General features: G+C 36.1%; 1 protein-coding gene across 1 annotated transcript in view; it reads right to left on the reverse strand.

Annotated features, from left to right (window-relative positions):
- BANP (BTG3 associated nuclear protein) overlaps positions 1-14,698 on the reverse strand; it is a gene marked incomplete at its 5' end in the record, with an annotated part of 116,310 nt that overhangs the window by 64,911 nt on the left and 36,701 nt on the right. Inside the window, 3 exons of the mRNA XM_009697246.1 lie at positions 3,580-3,624; positions 4,665-4,727; positions 8,634-8,764. Coding sequence (XP_009695548.1) covers positions 3,580-3,624; positions 4,665-4,727; positions 8,634-8,764 — 239 coding nt within the window. The remainder of the gene's footprint in view (positions 1-3,579; positions 3,625-4,664; positions 4,728-8,633; positions 8,765-14,698) is intronic.

Here is a 14,698-nt window from a genome sequence, read left to right on the forward strand (position 1 = left end):
GGCTATTAGTTGAAGACCATTTGCCTGGTGTCATTTTAATTAATTTCTAAATTGGAGAAACACTGGCTGTGAGGATGAACAAAATGGAATGTCTAAAATGCAGTCTCAAGGAATGTCAAACTACAGGAATTCTACCTCTTTATACACAACGTGTATTTCTGAACACTGTGGCCCTACGTCAGCTTGTGCAGGACACACACTGAACACGTCCTGGCATGCAGAACACTGCAGCTCAAAGGAAGAAAAGGATGGAGTTCGGGAGAAAGGAAAGAGAGAGACAAATTAGAAAACTTCCGGTAATTCTTAAGTATAAAATGCAGAGTCCAAAAAAATTCCCACCGGTCCAAGGCTTCAAGTGTTAGTTAATATGAAGTCTAATTATTTTTGCAGTTTGGTATTTTTATTAAATGTGCACTGAAATATGAAACTTTCAGCTAATAGAACACATGTGTAGGTAGACAACGTTCTTTTTGGCATGATCTCATTAGTTCCACGAACAATGACGCCAGAAAAACAAAACCTAAATTCAGTGCAACTACCAGGACAGAATTCAAGAAGGGGAAAAAAGGTTAAAATCAACAACTGGCAGCATTCTGCAGAGAAGCTGGTATTTATTACTAGTATTACGAAGTTTAAAACTTATCTATCACCTTGGAAATTTTACTGATAAAATTTCACAGTAGATTTATGCCATTTTATGCTTTAGTTCATATGATGCTAACAACTTTATGCTTTGCACTCCCAGCTTCTTGTAAACCTTTCACTTGTGATTCAGAGTGAAAGCCTGCATCAGGCAACAATACTAAACCTCACCTGACTAGAGAGAATAGCTAACATCTAAGTGTACAAAAATATCTGGAAAACAGCAGCATGAGATTAATTTTCAAAGGGAATATTTAGTAGCCAATCTAAGAGTTAGTACCATTAGTAAGTATATATTAGTTTGCTTAAAATACTCAGTAACAGAAGTGCCACATTATACACTTTCCTTGTTATCAATATGCTTCAGCGTCCCTTGGCAGCACGCATTAAAGTTCAAAACACAGAAAAAAAGCCACTCTTCTGGAAAGTAAAGGACAGGTGGGAAAACTGCAGAAGTCTCTTTGATCACAGGTCATGTAGAGATGATTGCAAGCCACTGGATTGTTATGACTTACATTACCGCTGAACCATTATCTTATGACAGGTCTTGTGCTCTTACCCCACTACAAGTGCCAAGGAAAATGTATTAGTTTCAACTTCCATTCTTAAACCACAAACACCGTTTAGTTTAACTCATTTTCCTTCGCAATTTTTATGAGCTAATAGCTCAAAAAATGGTCACTTAACACAGATCAGTTGATGAGCAGAAGCCAGTTGAGCCACAGACCTCCCCTCTACCCCTCGCGTAACACACGCAGAGCTGCTGCAAGGAATCATGTGAGTGCTACTCATCCACTTCAAGTGCAACACAGTCCCACATGGCTTAAACTGCTGATGAAGGTTTCAGTATCTAACGCAGAATGGAGATAAAAATCCCCTAAGTTCTTGCTTGCTCCTATTTTTTGGTCCACTGGAAAACAGTTAAGCAGCAAATACTTTTGGAGGAGCTTGAGGGTTCCTATGAATTTGCACAGATGAGAGCTGAAGTGTGACAATGCCTGGCTGTTGATGCTCAAGAAGCATCTTTTGCACCAAAAATGCAGCTAAGTGCATAAAGAAAAGAAAGAAAGAAAAAAAAACTCCAGCACTTCACCATTTGTTTTCAAGGAAAGTTTAAAAGCAGGACCCATAGTACAGTTAGTTATAAAAAAAAAATTGGATGCTAAATTGATTTCCTACACACATGTGCAGCCGCAACCACTTAGGCGGAACCAAGATTATCCCAAATATGATATACTACGTGATACTACAGATGCCTTTATATAGAGAAGCTGATAGTGATTTCAACCAAAAAAAAAAAAATATTAAATCATGCTCTTCTTCCCTATCTTATGTGTGCTCTCACGCACTTCAACAAACATAAATCACCTATCCAAATACATAAATATATGCAGACACATACACACACATTTACAAACACATCCTTTTAGAACCCCCTTCTTCCAGCGTAGCCTTATTCCGCATGTACTAACGCAACTGCTCAGATGATCAGCAAGACTCCACTTACAGGCATTTAGAGTTTGGAAGTTTTTTACTGCTCTAGAGTGTACAGTTTTTTAATCCATGACTATTTTAGCATGAGACTCAGCTGAATGCTACTGTTGTATGAAAGGACTCGCCTCTCACTGCCTAACATAGAGGGTTTCAGGAAAACATAGTCATCCAAGCATTTCCCTTAAACAGCATAAACTCGCACCGACATTTTAAACTACATTCCTTGGTTCTATTTAGAAAGAGCGATGCAATTTGTGGAATACTTGTTATGAATAGATATTTCAAGGGGAAAAATAATGGTACTAGGCTATAATTAAAAAAGCATGTAACTTAATCTACACGCCACTCTGAGACATATAACACCATCTAATATTAGTCTTTTAAGAAGATGTAATTTGGACAGTAGTATCTGCCAAAGAAGCAAAAAAGAACTGTAAGTACTAAAACAAAGGTTCTGACATGTCTCCAAAAAATCACCTTTCCTAGTCTCACTTCTGCAAAAGTACTTCTGATTAAAGTCTCAGTAAAGAATAAAGTGGTTTTTTATTTTTATTTTTTAAATACAAGTTAGATTGCTTCCCCACACAAATAGTGTATGTGGTTAAAAGTTCAGAGTACTGGTAGCTTCTCAAGGTCTTTGAGTTCTAGAACCTTCATGACACTGGCCTTTTCAATTCAGGGCAGTATTCAAGTTCTAGCCATATGTCTCACAACTTATTAATATTCAACAGGAACAAAAAAATTCATAACACATTTATTCAAGTGGCCTGGCTAGAAAGCTTCTTACAGGAATATTTTTGTGCTGTGGATATTTCAATATAGCTCAACATTTAGTAAAGTGCATCTGAGATCAAATGTTAGCAATTTTGCTGACATGGAAATTCTGTTAATTTAATCACTTATTGACTCAACACTCAAAGTAAAAGCTGCTTTTTCTTACCTCATGTATGCATAAGCATCTAATAAAGTCATCTTATCAAAAAGAACAAAAGCAGATGTGAAAGACATTATATGGCAAGACAGGCATATAATGAAAAAAGAACATTTATTGCTGAGGTTTAAGCAGCTATTAGGTTTGCATGGACGGCAGTCCACATCTGGCCACAGTGTCAGTTGAGAACAGAGAAAAGAACATACTACACACAATATAATCAATCCAGTCAGTAAATATGAGAGTGAAGAGGCCAAAGACAAGAGGGTATAAAACACAGGGATAAAGTATCTTGCAGGAGTAATGAAATAAGCTTGGTCAAATACTTTGAGTCCACAGACAAAATACTTAGCTTACATTTTATCATTGTGCAAGTTGTTTATTTAAACAGAAAGACCAGAAGAGATTTTGCTCTTTAAAACAGTCACTAATATCATGAGATCATTCCAACTGCAACATTAAGTTTTAAAGAGCAAAGTAAAATGCTGCTTAAAACTCGGTTCTGTTCCTACCTGCCCATCTTGACCCACGTGAACTTGATGTATCTGCAAGTTTCCCTGTAAAATAAGAGCATTGACAATAAACACAACTTTGGAATTTAAAAAGTTGCTCTGTCCTGAAAAAGGCCTGTTTCTCATCTCATTATTAAACAACTTCAATATTAAGGAAATTTGTTAATTTAGGAAATTCTGCTGAGGGTTATTTTGGCAATCCAGCTACAATTCAATGGTCAGCACTTTAACCACAGAGGATAAACAGACTAAAAAGTAAGGAGGTTTTTCAGCACCAGCACGTTTTGCTTTTTGAAAGTTACTGTATAGTACACAGTATTTTTATGCAAAGTTTGTTTGTATGGCTTTTGAGGTAAGATTTTTGGTTTTCCTCATTTATATAAAACTGCAAATTTAAGTCAAACCCTTACTGAACTAGAATTAGCAGTATAACACTTTTACATGTATGGAGTGCTCTTTACTATATATATTGTTGTTATAAAGTTACTGCCTGTGCTAACAGATTTTTTCATTTTATCAAAATTCAATACCAAAGACCAACACAATTCTATTACAGGAATTACATCTACTACAAAAAATTCTTAATAATGTAAAGTATTTCAAAGGAAACTGTAGCTACAAAGTCTAAAATGGAAAGCAGTATCTTTACAAAATGAAGATTTTATTCATATGCTTAGAGATGTCTTTTCAAAAGTACACTTAAATGAAGAAAAAACAGCTTCCCAAACAGAGATTTGCAGTGAAATAGCACATTTCTTTGAGGAAAAATACCAATTCTTTGATTTGCATGCTTTTTGCATTTTCTCTTACTGGCAGCACTTCCTCTTATTTGAAGCTGTGTACATTGTAATAAATTTAAAACCAGATGTTTTCATCTGTCACAGACAAATGTAGTCCTTAAAAGTCTTGCATACGGGAACTTCAGATGAAGCCAACGGACACCGGGGTGTGCTTGAACCTCAGGATCAATTATAACTAGTATCTGCTGAATCATAGTTTTTTCAAGGGCTATTTACCCAAGAACTGCTTCAGTTTTATTGTAGCATAAAATATCTGCTCCACGGGCACTCAGACTTTTGGCTCACCTCACTGTCCTGCGTGATTTGGACTTGCTCCCCTTGAGGAACCTGGGCTATGTGGAGATGGCCCTGTGGGATCCGCAACAAAAGAAAACACCAAGGAGCATCAGAAGAAAATCATAACTAGAGGAAGAAGCTACTACCTTGGATTCAATACAGCTTAACTTATGGAAAGAAAATGCTTATTCAATGAAAACCATTAAAGATAGCTTTAAAAAAAAAAATAAAGTGCATCTACATTTCCCCATCTTTTTATGTAAAGTATAAGCAGAATGACTTTGAAGAAAGAATGGTTCATTTTCACATAAGATGAAAGAAAATAGGCAGAATAATAAATAACATTTATATAGTGCATTTCTCTACAAACGAAGTATCTGCAGTTTTGCCTGATACACAAAGCATGGGACTAACTTCCTTTGGTAGATTAGCATTGTGTCTGCAACATTAATCCCATTTAAAGACCTTGGAAACTCAGTTCTTAAAACAGATATGCCAAGACTAACTACTCAGAGTGAGGTTTTCAAAGGTATCTGTAAGTATCCATATACCTTTGTACATTCACAAAGTTATGGTGAAGTACCGTACCATGCTAAAGACTATCTCTCAAGCTGCTATAAATTGGCATGAAGTCATTAATTTGAATGCTGTTACAGTGGTTTATGTTAATGGAGAACCTGCCCTAACAGTTTTAATAATGTTAATACTTTGTATTGCTGACCATACCCACCACTTCAGAATGGTATCAAGCCTACCATTTGATCAAAACATGGATAAGACAGTGGACGGAATTCCTTGTGCATCCTGACTAGCCCAGCAAAGGCTTCGCTACTGTGATTTACCTGAAGGGAGATTGGATTCTAAATAACCTACTTCAGGGTTTATAAAGCTTTGTGTTCATTTTAATATGTCTGCATGAGACAGAGATTAAAGATAATCATTTGGAATTCTGTCAAAGGCTCTTCTTATTTTATAACACAAGAACAATTGCATGTGATTTTCAAAGAAACACAGATCCCTCTATTTCAAACAGTTTCATTTCCTTTGGAAGGAAACTGTCTATTTATAGGGAGAAAAAGCATACTGAAAGCATCACTCTGACAATAGGGACTGTATATAAAATTATAGCACAGCCCAGTCCATGTTGAGATTAGAATCACTTTCCCTCCTTAACATGAAGCTCTCAGGGCTCCCAGGAAAAAGCACTGAACATTTAAAAGATCCATTTATAGCATTTTCAAATATACGCAATCCTTTCTGACTAAAGGGAGGGGGGAGAAGGTGACTTTATTCACCTTTATATCACGCAGCATTCCAAAAAAGAACTGCTTACTCATCTTTTGCAGATACATAGCTGGCCTTTAAGGACAGTCCTTTTAGATTGTTCACAAATTCAATACTGATTTTTGTTTAAACATAGATAGTATAAACAACTACAACCTTACTAATGACTCTTAGCCTGATCTATATGGATCATTCCCTAGAACTGAAAAAGCAATACCATTTTCATCTGTTTTAACCTAGCACCTCTCTTCGTGTGTGACAAATTAGGACATTTAGATAGTGGTTGTGGGTTGTAGTGGATTTTTCCTGGATTCCACAATCAGTTTAAAGGACACTTGACAAGTCTAGATCTTTTAATGAGGCAAACTTTCGTCACTTACATCTATAAACATAGCTGTTTAGTCTGTCATATCCATGTAATTTCATATAATATTCCCTTCTACCTTGTCTTTCAAGACTCGAAAAAATAATTTTCAGTCATCAATTAAAGCTCATAAAAAGGTCCATACAGCAGTTAAGACGACATGTTCTTTAATATATATAGGGAAACCAAGAGACAAAGAAATTCACACGATAATACTGTAAAGTTATGGCAAAAGCAAAGTGGCAACGCGACCTTTGCACTCAGTTCCTGCAGAAAGAGCATTATTTCACTGAGGATGCTCTCAACTGACAGGAGGGGTGGAAAAGTTTGCAGATTAATTTATTGAACTTCTCTTTAGTCCTCTTCCAAGTTTGAGAATAGTAACTCAAAGCATCCAGGATCTAGTTCCATTAAGCAATCACTCTCCAGGATTAGCTCCTCAACTTCCATTTATGTCATGTGGTATCCAGGTACATAACAGGAAAGAGCAAGGCCTTTGGGAAAACAAAAGAGGTGGCCTGGACATTCCAATCCTATCTGAATCTCTCAGCTAATGGTTCCTAGCACCCCTTATGCCCACACTCCAGCTCTTTCTCTTCTCTTACTTTATAAGCAACCTTTTTCACTCTGGAAGAACGTGCTCTTTATTGCAATTTCCTCTCCATAACTCTTACAGTTGCTGTCTGGAGTTCCTCTCAATCACTTTCATCTCAAACCCCTTCCACTTCCATGTACTCCTTAAAAAAAAATATTCTGGCTAATACTTAACTCCTCCTTTTTAAGCAATGCTTACAGCTGCGTCAGTTGCCTTCAACACTGTGCAGCACATGTTGAAGTTTTCCCCCAATTTCCATGACATTTTTCTCCTCTGACTCTTCTACTGCTACTCCAGTAGACCTTCAGCAGCTCTTACAGACATGTCTTTTTTGATAACGTTCCAAAAGCATCTGTCCTTCATAGCCCCTTTTTCTTCATCATATTTCTGAGCAACTTGACCTTTTCCACATTGACTATTTGCAGCTCTACATGACCAGACCTGATTATTCCCTGGGTTGATAGAGAGTTTTCATTCTTTATGTTTAAATTATTCCAAGTGGGTACCTTTGCTTGTTCTCTCCTGCACTGCCTCTCTTACTTGGGGAGAGAATACTATAAATATCTTCCAAAGAGGCTTCGTTATCCTACTTCAGATTCTTCTTTGTAATGGCATTGACTAAAACTTTTGCAACAGCCAGACCTCTGTGTACTACAATTTATATTGTTGACTAATATCTCCCAAGAACTCTTGTTTATTTGCCCATTTCAACCTGTTTCTTTAGCCTGGTTTCTAAGGAAAGTGGGCTTATGTGATCACCATGCAGAACGCATGCGTATGCATCCGTGCACGCTTCTTTCTGTTCTGTGCTTGGACACCGCCTGGCACAGTTGAGTGCTGGCCCGTACTCAGACTTCTGAGTACCTTCAAAACACCAACACCATCAGTGAAAAACTTTCTATGTTATATGACCACACATGAATGCTGTAAACTGCAAAGCCTGAAGTTTTTGAAAACTAACGGCAGACAGATTTCACACATTAAATTCTCAGGTTTCTACCACAAAAGAATGAATGTGAAGATATAATTCACTATTTCTGAATGCTGCACATCAGAGATGCCACACAATCCATTATTGCATTATTTTCTTCTACTTTTTTTAAAAATTTGAATTTAAAATAATCCCTGTAGTCAAACTGTGGCACACAGGAACTAAAGTCAACTTGAGGTTTTTTTCCAGAGTACACTAAAACCATACATAAAAATAATCATGTCTGAGTTATGGTAGGAGTCTCAGGCTTAAAAATGCCAATATTTATAGGTTTTATTTATATGCATGTATCTAAATGAATACACATGTAAAATATTCAGGTAAGAGATGTTCAAAAATGCCTGAGAATGCAGGGTTTTTTAAAAGGAAAGTAAAGAAATGTGTTCTTGCTTTGAAAGTCATAGCTAGAACCACCTCTGAAGCACAAATCATATACTTAGTAGGTCTGCTATTGTTATTATGGCAAGTGCAAGCAAACAGCCAGGTAGAAACTAGCCAATTCTATATGCAGCAATGAACGTGCATTTATTTCCAACAATTTTGCGAGCAAATCCCGTGTGAAGATTTTTGCCAAATAACTCTAAAATTTTTTTCATAAGTCTTCAATGTTTATTTCTGAAAAACATGTTTAAGAAGTGATGATAGGTCACTTTTTAAAATAAAAAATTAAATTTCAACTGAAGGAAAGTTTGCGATAATCTAGATTGCTTAAATGGAATAATTTAGAAAAAGCTGAGTACATACTACTTGGACTTGTCCATCTTCTCCTATTTGGTGGATCTGAACCTGCTGAGCATTGGCTAACGCATAGTGTAGTGCCTGTGGCTGGTTCTGCTGGATCTCATTAGAAGCTGAAACTGAACTCTGTGAACCCTCTGAAAAAGAGACAAAAAGCCAGCTTTATTATACGTGTATATCTCATGCCAGTGGCCATGCAACAATGCATACTTAAAAACTGTGGAAAACAAAGCAATCAGTAAGTAGATACAGATCATTTATACGTATATAATATATATTCTTACGCACGTTCATTGCTCACTTGTAGATTTGCTACAAATTCCAAAAGAGTTCCAAAGGTTATTTTGTCTCAAAAAGCATACATTTAAAAAGCATCTTTTGACTCTAGACTAAAGATTCTGCAACTGTAAAAGTCATATCACAGCAAAAGCACATAAATTTCCTAAACAGTTCAGCATTTTCTTTTCTGTACCTGTGTGGCTCAGAAATACTACTGCTACCACCACTAGCAGGATACATCTGAAAATCCATCGTATAAACAAGGAATCTCTCTCCATTGTTTTTCAAGATCCATCATCTATAATTCATATAGAAACACATGAGCCTGGATTTATTTTTTTTTAAACCTCAAAATGGCAGGTTGATTTCTTGACTTAGATGAATTTCAACACTACCTCACACTGCAAAGTAAGGCCTTCTGAAATGCCCCTACAAAAAGGAAGACACCTGGGTAACACTGACAGCCACCAAGAAAACCATCGCATCATTTCAAGAGGGTAACAACAGGCATTAGAAGCAGACATATCAGATTTATTTCCAGGTCTTCCAGCTGCAGGGAAAGGATTCTTATAAGAAGCAAAAGGCAAGTAAAGAGAACAATTATTTTTTTTTTAGCACAAAAGCACTCAAATACTTTTTTTTTTTTTGAAACTACTTTTTTTATGCATTTGGTGTTAGTGATTCACTGACATACTAATGTCAATAATTTTGTACTGAAAGGGTGAAGTGGAACACAATGGACCAGAGATTAATGCTATGTATGGGTCTTCCTACAGATTAAAACACCACTAGCAGGTAAAGGTATCACTAGATACCACATAGCCTTTTAGGAAACAGGAAAAAAAAAATGGGGCTATCGATAATCAGTCTTTTGCAGTACATGTGACGAGTTCAAGTATGCACCGCTAGGAAAAGACTCAAAATGACCCAATATCATACTAGTATCATACTACACAGATTCAGCATCAGTCCTAATTTTCTTCCTTTTTTTTTTTTTTTACTTGAGACATCTTGGAGAACGAGACTGTCATAAAGGGATTTCAGAATAATGTATTATTTGAAGAAATATTTTTTACATGCAGCATTCCTGTAAACAATTTTAACATTTCTCTTTTCCTATGCCACAAAAATATATTGAATGAAATCTCTGAAGCATTAAGTGTTTTACAATTTTTCTAAATTGTTTGTTGCTCTGACAATGACTTTCATGCCACAAGGTAACATAAAACACATTAACAACTAACATGTAGTAACATTCAACACTACAGGGCTTTCAAGCTGTCGAAGTACCGGAAACTATAATGAAAATATTTAAGAAACAGTGCCACTCTACTTCCATTGTAGATCATTTCCTTACAAGATTTTACGTATTGCTTAAATAAGCACTGGATAGGCCTCATCCTGCTCAGCGATGACTGATGGCTGATATATTTTGATTTTTTAAACAATGGTTGGTTTTTTTGAACCAACATAGCAGGAAACCATGTTTCATAAAATTTTAATACCTCTACTTAATACTTGAAGATTTATACTGAAAAGAGAATGTTAGTTTTGCAAGAATGGGTTTTATCCACTCATACAAATATGTTAATGGAAATGTTCTTTAGTAAAATCATCCATTTGTTGTTGTTTTTTTTTCATCCTGTCCGCAAATATTTGTGTAAGAAGCTAATGTTGAGTTTTAAGTCTAAACATGGGAACTGGAAACTAACTCAAAACCACCAAGCTAGTATTTACTTATTTGTTGAAAAGTTTAGCTGTTTAACAATTCAACTAGACAGTTCAAATTATGTTAATAATCTGGAAATAAGTAACTACAACCAGAACACTTATGCAGTAACTGAACAAAACATAACAAGTACATGTTTTTGCTGACTATTGGACATACATCTTTAATATCTTACATTTGACTAGTAGGTAACTGCAGAATGTTTATAATTTCTTAAATATAGTCCTGTTGCTTATTGTGCAATTCCAGTATTTCCTGCACTGTTGTACAATGGAACTTTGCAGTACAGAATTCTGGATGTGATTAACAAATTACAATTGGCAGAAAAGTCCTGTACCTAGTATGAGAAACTGGACTGGCAACCAAATAAACATGTGATTTGTTCAAACTCTGATACTAGATCATGCTTTCCATTGCCAGCGGCTTTGTCATAATCACTGAAAGTAACACATTCTAGAAAGATCATTTACCTAAGCCTCTTTGTCTTTCACTTTTTCTCACATTTCCATTACTTCAGTCCTAGTATTATTTTATGCAATTAATTTTCTGTATTTTTTTTTTTATTTTACAAATAGCATTTTGTTAGGATGCTAAAGGGCTAAGAAAGCCCACTGTTGTTCATTTTGCTTCTTATAGGCTACCACTGGCTCATTCCCTTGTGATTTTGTCTTTCCATCATGCTTCCCAGTCCCCAATTATGTAAATCAACAGCTGAGTTGAGTTACAACTCAACTTCTAGTCAAACCACAGTGTACAAATAAATAATCCTTCATTCAGATGGGTTGCGTGTATACACACATATGCATACATACATAACTTCATATGCTCAAACATATATAGTGTAAACGTAAATACTCATACACAAACAGCAGAACTGGACTTGGGACACAAGTGAGGTAAGACACGTGGTTCACCTACAGATTTCATAACCTTCTAGCGCTACTCTTCCTATAGCTTACACTTACCATTACACAAACTGCAATGCTGGGCTTCTGAGAAAACATGGAGATTCATTTATAATGAGTATTTATTTTCTGATTAAGAAAGTTATACAACAAAAGAGTATCAAATAAAAACTGCAGCAGATAAAAATATATCTTTACATATATATTATCTGTACATATTGAAATACATTTTTAATGGTAAAGTCCAAAAGCCTTTATTTATAAACCATCTTTTGTTTCACAGATACCAGAAATTATTAAGCTTTTCAGAGGTGGGAACAGGAGACAGACTGAACACAATCATACTGTACATCTCACATGGTCACTTATAAATAGATTTCAGTTTGGCTTCACTGCAACAGCCACAGTTGGGTTTTCTTTCTTTTTTTGGTTGGATTTTGGTGGGTTTTTTTTCTTCTTAGGAAGAAAGAAGAGAAAGGATTCAACAGTGTCTAAAAACAAAACATCCTTTATAAGTATTGTTTTTCCCCTCTAAATCTCTGACCAGACAAAAGTAATATTTATCCATTTTTAAACATTCCCCACTAAAAACAAACACAAACATGAATAGCACACAGCTTGAATAGAGGATATGTCAACAGTTATAAATCACTATCATGTAAACTATCCAGCCTCACATTTACAACTTTGATATATTAGAGAATCCCTGGCACCAAGAAGCTATACAGCTGAACTCTTGCTTTGAAATTCTCCATTGCACTAGTTACAAAGGGGTACTTTGACATGAACCGAACAGCTTATGTAGTGCTGCTACTGAGCACGTTATCCTCAGCATTCCCAAAGCACCCTCCACTAGTGGTAACAGCTTTGGAGCCACCCACAGAATTGAAGATGCTGCACTGACCGTTCCACAGGTGATTCAGTTGCTATACGGGGGGGAAAGAAAAACCCAAATGCTGAAATATTCCCTCCTCCCAAGTTGAAATTGGACCTTTTACCTTTTCCGTTTGTTTACTGCATGTACTTATGAGTCAAAGAAAGTTTAGCCTAAGCAAGTTTGTCTTCTCAGATGAACGTTCAAGAGTTGGCAAAATCATCCCCACTGAAGCAGTTACTTCTGTCACATTTTGTAAAGCTAATCTTCCTCAGACATTGCCAAGCAAGATTAGATTTGTCAGACAAATGTAATTTGTAACTGTTTCAAGAATATACGTGTTTAATTCTCAACTATGATCAGTTTTGAAATTCCTCACTTCAAAGACAAAACCTTTGGCATTTTCTAATTCTTTCCTATTCTACTCCATATTTATCAGTTGAGCATCTGGCTTCTCATTTTGGAAGGAATCGTAGGAGGTACAGATTTGGTAGCAGAGGGGATTCATGCTTAGTCTCCTTACGTGTTGTTACTCAAAATTATTTTCCTAGTCTAAAGGCCTCCCAGCCTCACACTTCTGCTTACAAACTAGGATGTCTTTTCTTGCTTCCTTGATGTGTAATTCTAGCAAGGGAAGGTTAATGGCTATATGTAGCAAAGCAGTCCTCAAAAACAAAAAGCAGGAAAAACACCATTACAGAACAATTAATAAAATTGTATACTGTAAACCATTATCTCAACCTGACTCATCCAGTGCTAAATGTCTCCAATTGTGCAGAACAGCTTTGAAGATTTGGCTGCATATCCATTTCTATATGTGACATCTCAGCATAGGCTGGGCACTTCAGCCTAAATCTACATATAAATCCCAAAGTCATAGTACTAATTAAAAATTCCAACATGGAAAACTGTGATAACAGCTTTAACAATCTTAAGAGAAATTAAAAGAAAGGGAGAAGGCACTCTTCAATTAATCCTCCTCCCAAAAACCTCATTTCTTACTGCCTTCCCTCCATAGACTGCTAACGTTTTTAAAAATAATATCTAGCTAAATTATCATGGTAGTCATGTGTACAACTCTTGTCAGAAAAAAAAACAAGAGAAAAACACACATTAAGGACCAAAGTGTTGGCTCCAAGAAGAGCAGAGCAAACCACTGCAATTAATGCCTCAATTCCAACAAAAGGTAACAGCTTCAAACAGAAGAGCCAGGTAAAATAAGGAAAAACAACTTCTGTTTAAATGTAAGTCTGCTACAAAAACTCTACACAACCCGTAAATCTTGTGGCTATTGTTAAGCTGCATAGTCAATTAACTGTAGAACAATCTCAATTAATATCTTTGGGGGTAAAGGCCAGAGAAGAGATATTCATTCATATTTTCCTACCAGCTTCCTTAGACATGTTTTTGTCTGCGGATCAGTTCTTCTTGAGCTCTTAACACTTGAACACTATCACAGAATTACAATGCCAAAAACTTGTAAGGCTACATAAGGACCATGGGCTCAGCCTTCTGCTTTTCTATGTCATTCGCATAGCTAATGTTTCTGTATGATAAACGCAGCAGAGAGGAAATCTGTTATCATTTTTAACTGCACGACTCAAATCAAAACCACGTGTTACATAAACTTTCATGTACAACAAACAGAAAAAGTCTAAAAATTTTGATGTGTCCAACAAGTATGTAAGAATGAAGCTCAAGAATAGCAATCCTCTTTAGATGTAAATAATCCAGAATTATTTATTATGTGTGCAATAACTCCTAAAAATCACAAAAATCACAGAATAGATGAGGTTGGACGCGACCTCTGGAGACCATCTAATCCAATGCCCTTCCTCAAAGCATGGGCAATGAGAACCGGGTGCTTCAGACTGCATCCAGGTGGATTTTGACTGTCTCCAGAGATGGTGTCTCTGCAGTCTCTCTGGGCAACCTGTTACTGTGTTCAGCCACCCTCAAGATTCCTCAGAGCCAGAGAACTCAAAGTCAGGTCACAGGCAAGTGAGTTTCAGGTTGCTATTTTATTTTATTTTAAATGATGCAAATTAATTTCTGCTAAAAAGTAGTTCTGGAAAATCAAGTCCCCTAATTGATAGGGGAGGATGTCCAGCAGGGTAGTGACCATACTGATCTGAGACTATTTCAAGACTAACAAAAATATTATTTTTAATGATATGTAGAGATGTTCAACAATTCTCACTGCCAAAAAGAAAATACGAAGTTATTCTAGACCTTTAGCATACCAGCATTTAAGAAAATATTCTGTAACGGATAACAGCACGGT

The sequence above is a fragment of the Cariama cristata genome, unplaced genomic scaffold (assembly GCF_000690535.1).
Source record: "Cariama cristata isolate BGI_N322 unplaced genomic scaffold, ASM69053v1 scaffold1373, whole genome shotgun sequence".
In the NCBI taxonomy this organism is placed as follows: Eukaryota; Metazoa; Chordata; class Aves; order Cariamiformes; family Cariamidae; genus Cariama; species Cariama cristata.